At 44.0% G+C, this 12033-nt stretch overlaps 1 protein-coding gene across 1 annotated transcript in view; it reads right to left on the bottom strand.

Moving 5' to 3' along the window:
• Positions 1-585: 585 nt before the first annotated feature.
• The window catches only part of SLC26A3 (solute carrier family 26 member 3), a 28297-nt gene continuing 16849 nt past the window's right edge, over positions 586-12033 (bottom strand). The window contains exons 12-20 of the mRNA XM_054988594.1: positions 10978-11084; positions 9072-9141; positions 8899-8991; positions 7963-8058; positions 5987-6220; positions 5176-5230; positions 3013-3161; positions 2158-2223; positions 586-1134 (exon numbers count right to left, since the gene is read on the bottom strand). Coding sequence (XP_054844569.1) covers positions 1111-1134; positions 2158-2223; positions 3013-3161; positions 5176-5230; positions 5987-6220; positions 7963-8058; positions 8899-8991; positions 9072-9141; positions 10978-11084 — 894 coding nt within the window. The 3' untranslated portion in view covers positions 586-1110. The remainder of the gene's footprint in view (positions 1135-2157; positions 2224-3012; positions 3162-5175; positions 5231-5986; positions 6221-7962; positions 8059-8898; positions 8992-9071; positions 9142-10977; positions 11085-12033) is intronic.

Raw genomic sequence — 12033 nt, 5'->3', positions numbered from 1 at the left:
AGTTCCGAGGGTGAACAGCACCTCTAAGGACATGCAGAAATGATCCATTTGGAGCCCTGCTGTGTGAGAAAAGTGGGCTAGAATTACCAAATGTATTAACAGGCCTCCTCCTCGTGTAATATAATTTCTTCCGATTATAGCTCCTTTCTTCCCTCCCCCATTCTCTTTTGAATACTTGGTGTAGCGGTTAAGAGCAGCAGGAGTCTAATCTGGAGAGCCAGGTTTGATTCTTCACTCCGCCGCTTGAAGCCAGCTGGGTGACTTTGTGTCAGTCACAGCTTTTTGGAGTTCTCTTTGCCCCACCCACCTCACAGGGTGTTTTATTGTGGGGATAATAATAACACATTTTGTAAACCGCTCTGAGTGGGCATTAAGTTGTCTTGAAGGGCGGTATATAAATCAAATGTTGTTGTTATTATTATTGGATTACAGAACTTTTGCAAAGGAGTCTTTGTTGTTAACTATGCTGCCATCTAGACCAGTGTACTGTTTTTGATTTATGGCATTATATAAGTATACAGTGGGATACAGAATTCAGATATGAGGGGGGCATTTTAAAACCTTTATGCAAGTTACATACAAGAAAATATTTTAAGGTACAGTATAAAATGGAAAACCTTTTGTAATGTTGTAGAAACAATTTATACACTTGTGACTGTACAGTTTACATATAAAGGAATTATTTACAAACATACATATACATGAGCCTAAAGGAGATTCTTGATATTTAACTTTTTGATATTGCAGATTGATAATTCAGTATTGTGCAACCTCAACACATTTCACATAATTTTTATACTATACATATATACACTTGTCCATGTTACAAGATGACTTCAACATCTGAAGTAGTTCTTGGTAGTGACAACCAGGGCTTTTTTCATCTGGAACGCGGTGGAACAGAGTTCCGGAACCTCTTGAAAATGGTCACATGGCTGGTGGCCCCGCCCCCTGATCTCCAGACAGAGGGGAGTTTAGATTGCTCTCCGCGCCGCGGAGCGACGCACTGAGTTCCACCACCTCTTTTCCCAGAAAAAAAGCCCTGGTGACAACACTTACATTGTTTTCCAGGTGTTTTACTTGCTGGTGTTTCTTTTCTGATAAATCTGTTTAGAATTTTGTTTCTGGTGGCACCTGAGTGGTGGAAAGAAACAAATGAATGACATATCTATAAGAAGAGCTTTTAATGCATTTTAGCTGTGTCCTGGTGGCAGATTCTCCTGTACCTTTCCCCGTTATGTTTTTGGCATTCTGATACTGGGAGAGTGTGCCATGCTCAACTACCACCTTGTAGGGATATGGCTGTGTGTATGTGTGTTTAGAGTTTTGGGTCATGAATACTGAAGCCTGAAAATTCTTATGTTATACTATTCACACACAAAAAAGGCAAATGTCTATCAAGAGAATTCGGCATAGCGTGCTCTACCAAAATTGTAACGACTGCCCCCCGCCAATCTACAAGAATATTCTTCTTGGGGCTGGTTTGTAGCTGAATGATGGGAAGAAAGCTTTTTCTATATAGCATTTTCATGCCTGCCACAGATTCATTCTGGTTCTGTTCCCTGCCTAGTAGGTTAGATAAGAGTCTATTATGCTTTTCTGACATGGCTGGTACCTTCTCTCTCGCAAAGTTTTGCAGATGATGGTCACATTCTATAATACGGTTAAGTACAGATTCTGAATAATTGAGGTTCCCTGCCAATAGCAGAGCACAAATGCAAGACATAAGACGTGCTCTGAGAAAAATAGCCTCACTGATGTCTTTTTGTACCGTGAAGTTTGGAAACGGCCATTAAGCCTCATTAACTTCTATATGGACTATCACCACTGAAAGACGATCAAATTAGACTCTGAGATTTCTCTCAGACTACACTGGCGTTGAATAGTTCTAAACTGTACTGAAGTCCTTAATGGAATTATATCTTTACCAAGTCTTGCTGTAAGCCATGGTTTACATGGCAGTAAGAGTGGGCAAGTGATACAGTGTTTCTGCAGGTAGGATGAAATGGGTTCCTGTCCAGGTACGTTCTACAATTTGCCAAACCACGACTGCCTTCCTGTGCCCTTCAGGCCAAAGAGATCATCCTCTAGTACTCAAAGACTAGGGCTGTAGCCTGAGAAATGCTCTAACAATAAGGATATTGGGTACTGACTTACCGTGATATCCCGACTACGGAGTCCTCCATTTGTATTGATAATATAATGATCTTTCTTTTCCTTCTCCTATGGTGGAACAGAAGGGTCAGAGTTGGGGAGGAATACAATTTTTTCTTCTTTGGTTTAAAAAATTGATTCATTTGTAATTTTGCAAAATTGGCATCAGCGCCATGAGTTTACAAGCCTACCCACAGCTGCACAAACCATGCAATCCTATGGAGAGTTACTTCAGTCTAAGTCCATTGACTTCAATGGGCTTAGATTGGAGTAACTCATGATAGTATTGCACTCAGGGCTTTTTTTCAGGGGGAACGCAGTGGAACGGAGTTCCGGAACCTCTTGAAAATGGTCACATGGCTGGTGGCCCCGCCCCCTGATCTCCAGACAGAGGGGAGTTTTGATTGCCCTCCGCGCCACTCGGCGCGGAGGGCAATCTAAACTCCCCTCTGTCTGGAGATCAGGGGGCGGGGCCACCAGCCATGTGACCATTTTCTCCGAGGGCAACCCACAGAGTTCCACCACCTCTTTTCCCAGAAAAAAAGCCCTGATTGCACTGTAATTTAACTAAATCAGGCTCCAGACCAATGCTTCTGCCATTGCACTTTCTATGCCCACATGGACGAGGCCACAGGAAGCCTCCAACCAGATCCAGAGATCAATGCACTTTCTTCCCCAAGACTTTTGTATGTGGCTCCCAAAAGGAAGTGCAAGTTTAGGAGTGGGTTCAGCTTCAAAAAGCGTGAGAACCACTGCTGTGTGGATTTAGTCTGTAGATGTCTGCCTTCAACGACATTCACAATATGTCATTAACATTGCTAGCCTAAGCACAGCACAAAAATTGTAGTGGATGCTTACTGTAATGGGTTTGAATTTGGTTGAGCTGTCTGCAATATCCTTTTTTACTAATATAAACAGAACTGCATCATGAACAGTCAGGAAGAAGATTGATGGCTTAATTTCATCATCAAAAAATCCATATCTTTCCAGTTTATCCAGAAGACCATCTGCAAAGGAAAGAAAAGATTTACAAGCCTGGAAAATAGCTCCTGTATAAATGTTTAACGTAATCTCTGTTTTCACAGGACACATTGTCTTTTGGAAAAGGAAAGGGAAGGTTTGATAACTTGATTGAAGGCCTACAGATTAAAACTCGTTTTTAAAAAATAAATGTTTCATTTAAGTTGCAGCTGACTTTTATTATCAGGGCTCAAGTTTGTAACAGATTTTGAACAGGTAAACTGTTTATGGGGCATCAAGTGTGATCCCACTCCATTATGTACACTGGTTAATCCGAGCATGTCACATGGTACTCCATGGATCACATAAAGGCTTCTGGATCAGAGTTGCTCGCTAGTCTGGGGCACCCGGACGATGTGATGACGTCATCACGCAGCATGCCACTGCGAGCCGGCCCCATTGGCATGGCAGGCAGCTGGGATGGCGCGTGGGTGGCCCCCCAGCCCTTCCGCTCAGTTGCCCTGCACTGCCCTGGCCGTCTGCCGCACCTGGCCTGCAGTTGTGTGCTGGTGACAGTGGTGGCGGCAGCATGGGGCAACTAAGCGGGAGGGCTGGGAGGCTGCCCGCTCAGACTGCCCCACGCTGATGCCGCCAACATGCGCTCCCAGCTGGGCACAGCAGCTGCGAGCCAGGTGTAGCAGGAGACTGGGGCAGCACACGGGCAGTTTCCAAGCCCTCTCGCTCAGCCGCCAACAGTGCTGCCACCAGCTCCGCAGCACACACCCTCACCCCCTGCACCCCCTCTGGTGCCTCAGTGCTCGAGGCGGCTGCCAAACCCGCCTTCATGGACGCACCAGCCCTGCCCAGCATACACAAAATATCAGTTGCCAGTCATTGCTTTCCCTTTATGTGTGCTTGTGTGCGTGTGTGTTCTCCTGTTTTATCAAACTACTGCAAAAGTTGGTCTGAAAACACACTGGAAGAAAAAGAGAAAGAACAACACTCAGCACACAATACTGTGTATAAAGGAGGGGAAAGACCAGTGCAGTTAAGAAGCCACGCTGGAGCAGAAATCTGGCGCAGGAAAGCCCAAGGGCAGCAGCCCACATGGCCCTGAATGTTAAAGTTGAGCATAAGACTGACCATGCTCGGTCAGACCGACAGTTCACAGTCCAGCATTCTGATCTCAACAGTGACCAGTCAGGTGCCATAGGGAAGCCTTGAACCGACTGTTTCATAGGGTGATCCTCGGAAGGTATACGGTGGCCGTTTTCACACTGCTTACCGGCCACAGAACATCGCGCCAAGCTCTCGGAACGACAGCATCTTCCCGGTGCGGTTTCACGCAAGAACGTTCTTGCAAGAAATCGCACCAGGAAGATGCTGTCATTTCGGGAGCTTGGTGCAATGTTCCATGGCTGGTAAGCAGTGTGAAAATGGCCAGTGTGATAAGTGTGCTTAATTTCCACATTTAGCATTGAATGTCCAAAGCTTACAAATGAGGTCTATTGAGATTTTAGTGGGAATTGTGTGCAAGTAAACATGCTTCAGGTAGCCGGCTCAAGGTTGACTCAGCCTTCCATCCTTCCAATGAGTACCCAGTTTCCTGGGGGTAAAGTGTAGATGATTGGGGAAGGCAATGGCAAACCACCCCGTAAAAAGTCTGCCAAGAAAATGTCATGATGTGACATCCCCCCATAGGTCAGTAATGACTTGGTGCTTGCACAGGGGACCACCTTTACCTTTAAACATGCTTAAGGTGTTCATGACAGAACTGAGCACATACTTTGAGCATGTTATTGCCCTTCCTTAAATAATCATAAACTCTGACCTGGATAGCCCAGGCGTGCCTAACCTTGTCAGATCTCAGAAGCTAAGCAGGGTTGGCCTTGGTTAGTAATTGGAAGGGAAACCTCCAAGGAAGACCAGAGGCAGGCAATGGCAAACCACCTCTGTTAGTCTGTTGTCATGAAAACCCCACCGATGGTCACCATAAGTCGGTTATGACTTGAGGGCACTCTCTGCCACCAAATAATCATAAACAGCATTAGATCAGCTTACCATGTGCTCCCACAATGTATACATCTACATATATCCGGACAAATTCTTTTAAAGTCTGTGAACAGAAAAGAGTATGGTAGAGATATGTCAACAATGTCTCTGTCACGAGACTTTGCAGCAACCCACTTTCCTTGCTTCAGAGCAGGCAAAGCTAGGCTCCCCCACAGCCAAACTTTTGTCAATAATAGTAGTACTAAATAATAAAAATCAATAAAAATACAAGGGAAGGGGTTGTTACGAATGTACTAGTAACCAGGACAATCTGGGTACCCCTATGGCTCGGTGGCATGGAGATGTTTCTCATTTGCTTAGGTCGAATATAGGACAGGATAGCCTGAATACAGTGTAGTGTAGGGCACACGCTGTGTGTTAAAAATGTTAGAGCTATTTTCTGTTAATCAGAACATCAAAAACAACCTGTCAAAAATTGCCAGGGCATGGCAAAATAAGTCCTAGGCTTTCTTTCACACTATACTGGCAGAAGTGCTCCTCTCCCTTATCCACAATATTAATACTGACCTATCTTTCAGGGTTGTTATAAGGATTAATGAAACAGTACATGTGAATGCTAAGTATTAATATATTAAATAGGCTGAATTTTCATATTCATTTGTATATGGTCAAGTAAATCTTTACTTCTTTGCCATCGGTGGCTTTCTAAGATATTCAGAATTTATCTGACTCATATGGTTCCAGGTTTTTGGCCAATATAAGCAGCCGTTGCTCATTAACAATATGCTATAAAATGTGATGCACACATGTTGTTTTTATTCCATTTGCGAGCAGGGAGTTGCATGGAAGTTGCATTTACCTCTCTTAGGACTCTCATAGCAGAAACATCAAGAAACGACACCGCCGAGAAGTCGAGGATGATGCTATGGATGTCAATTCTGGGAACAGTGATATTGGCAGGAAGGTCTGAGTTCCAGTCTAACTGAATTGGCAAGTCTTTGGTATCTGTAGGCTTGTCCAGTTCTTCAATACTGTTGTTGTCCAGCTCTTCGTCAGAATCATTCAGGCCACTTACAGTACAAAGAAAACCTTTCTGTTTTAAAGGAGGTAGGGGAGACGGAGTCAGAATGCTGATTCATGAAAAGATTACTCAAAGTATATAAGCGGCAGTTCCACAAGGAAAAGTAAGCTGTTTATCTGCCATTTGTGGACAGAGGAATTATTTAAATAAGACTGATTTGCTTTGCGAATCGTAAAAGAATGTAAGGGAGAAATGGGCAGAATGCTACTCAAGGCCACAGTTTATGTGATTCCTGGGCTCTAGATAGAGCCAAGGAACCTTAGATTTTTATTCTGAAGTGTGTCGATTTCTAATTGACGTAATCTGAGGAATATATCAATAGATATTATAATCTCCCAAATATTCCAAGAAATGTTATTTTCTACCTCTTGCTATAAAATGGCATTGCTAAGCTTGAAGTCAGCTTGAAGTCAGCCAGCAGCAGCCTCCAATATGTCATCCACATAAATATGTTTATTCTAAATAGACTAGCAATAGCCCTCTGGCAGCACACAGATTTTCCATAGACTTCCATTGGTTTAGATCAAATGAATAAATGGTTTGTGACCTTCACACACTGCTTTCCCCCAGATTTTTGCAATTTCGCCAACCACTTTCCCACCTCCTTTCCAGGGTGGGTTCAAACAGTATGAAGCCATTTGGTTGCTCTGTGGGAACTCTGCATAATAGCTCGTAACACTGCCGCAACTCTAATTGACAGACAATGTAATTTAGTAAAGAGTGACGATTCCTTGTTGTTGTTGTGGGTTTTCCGGGCTGTATTGCCGTGGTCTTGGCATTGTAGTTCCTGACGTTTCGCCAGCAGCTGCTGGCGAAACGTCAGGAACTACAATGCCAAGACCACGGCAATATAGCCCGGAAAACCCACAACAACCATCATTCTCCGGCCGTGAAAGCCTTCGACAATACATTCCTTGTTGTCTCTCTGAACTGCTCTATATGGCCAGTTTTCAAGCACAGGAGTTTCCCTGGGAATGGATTTAAATAAACCACCATTTAAGTGATTCTCCTACGAATACGAATAGTTGCTTAAAAATGCTGCCATGCCCCATATGTTTTTCTCAACATGGCTGGCGGGAAATTGTTTCCTCACCTTTGTACCTCAGTAATTATAGCCGTTCCTTCCTCTCAAGAATTTGGCCTGTTGGATTATGTTGTCCTATCATTTAAGTGGAATAAGTTGGGTTTGGTTCTGAAGTGTGTATAGGTACACTACCGCATTGACAAGAAAGGCCTGTCTAGAATTGCCTCCGTTGTATATATGTGGAATTTTTTTCTTACCCTCTGTGATGGTGGTTCAGTCTTTCTTCAGACAACCAAGTTCCTGTTGTGTTCCAATGTTGTGTTTAATCTTATAACCATTTTTTGATTGCCAAAATCCTCATCTCCTTTTTCTTTTGGTTGAACCGTACACGAATTGGACCTCTTACTGAGGCACTCTTCTTGGGCTATAAAACCTATCTTTATGACTTTAGCCATAAACCTTGTTTTTTGAATCTTGTACCCTGCTAAACATTAAGGATAGGTAAACACTTATTCTGCCCTTATGTTTTACTTTCAAAACCTTGTGACCAGGTATAGTTTGTTGACATTAATGGAACACTTTGAAGATTAGGTCGAAGGCTTATATCTTTTCCCTTCTGAGGCAAAAAGTGGCTAGGGGTGGGTGGGTTGTACTGGAAAATGGCGCAAAACGTTAAGAACATACGCTTGCTCAGTTTTTCTGCTTGCCCTCAGGAACTCAAGATACTTACAGGGGTCACTTGAAGATCTCCTTTCTTCAGCATCTTTCTGATTTTCCTCAGGGCTTTGTTGCGCTTGCGTAGCACTCTCAGTGGATTGAAACCAACCTGGAATGTTACATTTGTATTGGTTTATCATTATGCTCGTAATTTTAAAATATTTTTTTTCAAGAAGAGGGTAATTAAAAGAGAATAACTGTATGACAGTGAGCTGTATTTATGTAGCTTACATCCTGTATATGAATTCTCCTGACATATATTATTTCAGTGATTTTTACAACAACTTATCAGTATTATCTTCCATTAACAGATATTGGAGGGGGGGGAGCAGCACATAAATGTTTTAAATAAAATAACATTTAAAGAAATAAAATATTTAACTATTGGTTTGATTTGGAATGTTACCTTAGAACTTGGGCACTGCCATCAGAATGGCACATTTTCTCTTTGGTGCTAAGTTAGAAGATGCAAGGTTCTGTGTTGAAATATATTCTTAGCCTTCAAACCTCTCTGGCCCCTGTGCCATAACTAGGTTGCCAACCTCCAAGTGTTGCCTGGAGTTCGCCAGAAATTACAACTGATCTCCAAACTACAGAGATCAGTTTCCCTGGAGAAAATGGCTGCTTTAGAAGATGGACTCTGTGGCATTATAACCTGCTGGGGTCCCTCTCACCTCCAGATCTCACTTTCCCCATGCTCTACTCCCCTAATTTCCAGGAATTTCCTAAGCCAGAGTTGGCAACTCTAGCCCTAAATTTGCTATCAATGGAAAGGTTAGCATGTTATCTGCTGTGTGCTCATCTAGGTAATTTAAATGAACAGTAGAAATGGGCACACTGCCCTGATCTCCTCAGGAGCGAGGAAAGGATGATAAAGACAAAGTGTGTGTAAAGTTCCCCTTCTCCCCCTCCCCTCTCTTTATAAAGTTCCTGCTAATAAAATTCTTACCGCTGCAGTCAACTTGTCTTTGAAGAACTCGATATTAGCAAAGAAGATTGGAGATGGGCATCTGAAAATCTTCACTCCCTCCGGCTCAAAAATCTACGCCACAAAGCATGCAGGTTATTTAAGAAGTTCAAGTTCCAAACTTGAGTTAACCTTATTAAAAAGCAGATACTTACATCAGTGTAATCCTTTCTGTTCCTGTAGATGTCACTTCTCCCAATGTTGGCCAACACTGTGCATTTTGGACTGTAAAATAAATGGGGGGGGGGGTCAAATGAGTGGATTGCCACAGAGTAAAAATGAACAACTGTCTTTGTAGTAAGGGTATAACTAGTTAAAAATATCTGTACCACAAACTCAAAGGAATTTCATTGCCTCATTCGAAATGCTGAATTAAGGCCACTCTAGATGATACACTTCTGCACTCCTGCCTTCCCCCAAGCCATTTCCTGCACGAAAACAGCACATGGGGGGGAATCATTTTGCCAACTAATGTTCCACATGGAGAAGTTGTACACCAGTTCTTGGCCGATTCCAGACGACTAACCTTAAATCGCTCCATGCCGCCCTCTTCCGGATCGCGACGGGGAAAATGCGAAATATCGCGTTTCCTCGCGCGAGTTTTGCGCGTCGCCGCGCAAAACTCGCGCGAGGAAACGCGATATTTCGCATTTTCCCCGTCGCGATCCGGAAGAGGGCGGCATGGAGCGATTTAAGGTTAGTCGTCTGGAATCGGCCCTTCTCATGGAGATGCAAAATCAGAGAAATGACTCCCCTCAGACACAGTTTTCATGCGAGAAAATGATATCGGGGGAGGGCAGGAGCGTCTCCTTCCCCTGCGGCACTTTTATGAGATCGATGGTTGTTGTGGATTTTATGAGATCGATTTTATGAGATCGTTTGAATCCTCCTTTTTTTAAAAAAAGCAGTTCCCCTCAGCTGATGTGTGACTGCAGGGGGCGTGTTAAAACCAATCCCTGCCCGTGCAGAAATGTAGCATCTAAAAAGACCCTTAGGCTCTCTCTTAGAACTTCCAAAAGTGCTGCTTCTGCTGTCATGAAACAAAAGACTTTGGTCCAATATAATTCCTGTGGAAGTGAACTAGTAAATATGTTCCATATATTTTGGCAGATATTTTCATGAAACTGATTAATCTGTATGAATAAGGTCCAAGGAAGAATAACATTCTTTCTAATCTTGGGGGGGGGGGAATTATTCTCAAGATTATGGTATAAAATCTTTCCTACAGGATGAGAAACCACCACCATTCTTCATATCAAGTTCTTCTGCATTCTGGGGGGAGGGGGGTGTATCCTGTAATGAAATATTCTGGAACTAAAATATGGTGGATTCTACCTATTTCTGCAGCTCAGACTTGCTTTACAAATTCTGCAGGCCAGCAATGGGACCAAGAGCACACACTCAGAAGACCATCATGTAATCCCTAATTGAGTAGAGTATGTGAGTCATACTTGCATGAAATTAGTTTGGCTGTACACAGCAATACAGCCAGACACCTAGAAAATGTGACTGATGAGGTGACTGTGTAGAAGGGAGGTTCATGGGAGACGGATATGCCAGAGATATCAACACTAAATGTTATGAAGAACCTGCAGAAGTTGTTTCGAAGAGACCTCGGCCATTTCCACACTACACACCTTCATCCGGAACGCTGCGGAACATTGCGAAAAAACTGCGGAAGATAGCGTCTTCTTGTGTGTTTTGCGCAATGTCGCGCAAAACTCCCATGAGAAGATGCTATCTTCCGTGTTTTTTTCACGATGTTCCGTAGCGTTCCGGATGAAGGTGAGTAGTGTGGAAACGGCCCTCATTGCCCTTGTCCTAAAACGGTCAACATGAGTACTTGAGAAGGCTGATCGTTGTGCTTAACACTGTTTTTATTTTTATGATAATTTGATGCTGGTGTATATTATCTGTTCATAATGGTTTTATGATGAATTAATCATATTGTATTATTTTTACTGTGTAGATGTTTTGTGTTTAATCGTATTTATAGATTTTACTGTAAGATGCATTGGGACGAAAATCAGGGCGAAAAGGAATAAATAAATATTTACTTACAATTGTGCACGGAATATAACTGTCAGGAGTTCAAATCCTACTCCTGCTGCTAATCCAATATCCAGTCCCAGTAAAACAGCAGCCAAGAATGTTACAACCCAAATAAGCTGTCAAGAATCAACAAAACCCAGATATCGTTAATACATTCGTTGTTGTGAAGTAGGAATGTGCACAAAAAAAAATCTGGGTGACTGGGGCTTCATGGAAACAACCTGGCTCAGCTGCATCTGCTGGTGGATGTTGAGGCTCCTGAGACTGAGCTGTGCCTTGGCCAGAATCCTGTGACCAGTATTTCTCTGGGGATAAGTGGAGATTGCCTGCTGCCAGTCTGGCACTTTGCCTCCTTGTCCTATCCCAGTTGGGTTGCTAGGTGTCCAGTTTTGGCCCGGACAGTCCAGTGTTTTGGGGGACTGCCCAGGAAAACAGTCCCCCAAATACCAGATACCTGGCCTGATCCCCACCCCTCCCCCTTTCCGGTCGGTTGCCTGGCCTAGCCACCCAGCCTCTTGTGGTTGTGAAGAGCAGCTGCCAGGCCAGGAAAGTGAGCTGCAACTCCAGGCGGACTTCTACGTCTGTGCCATGCTGCCCAGGAGTGGCCAGCCAGCCTGGACATCCACCTGGACTCCTGCAACACTGGGGCGACACCCAAGAGTAGCCAGCCAGCCTGGGCAGCCACCTGCAGCTATATGGTGCCACCGAGGAGTGGCTCCAGGATGACATCGCTTCCTACCTGATGTCACCATGCCGCCCAGGAGGTAATCCCCCCTCCTCTCCCCAGGGCCTGGTATTAGGCCGGACCCCATCTGGCAACATTATATCTCCACCCAGGTCTTACGCCAATGCCACTCTTGCAGAGTGGGAGCTGATCCTGAGGGGCTACAGGTCTGGGTTTGCATCCTGGCTAGCACAGGAGTAGCGGTGATCTTCAAGGCTGGTGGCAAGGTCTCCCTGGCAGGTTCTGGTGCTAATGGAGCAAGGTTGGCCTTGGTGCCTCAGGCCCTTCCTCTAAGCCTTCCAAGTAAGAGTCATTTGGCTGGTCAGGGGGTCATCATGACA

The sequence above is a fragment of the Eublepharis macularius genome, chromosome 9 (assembly GCF_028583425.1).
Source record: "Eublepharis macularius isolate TG4126 chromosome 9, MPM_Emac_v1.0, whole genome shotgun sequence".
NCBI classification, from domain to species: Eukaryota; Metazoa; Chordata; class Lepidosauria; order Squamata; family Eublepharidae; genus Eublepharis; species Eublepharis macularius.
This window is presented reverse-complemented; position numbering and strand designations above follow the sequence as displayed.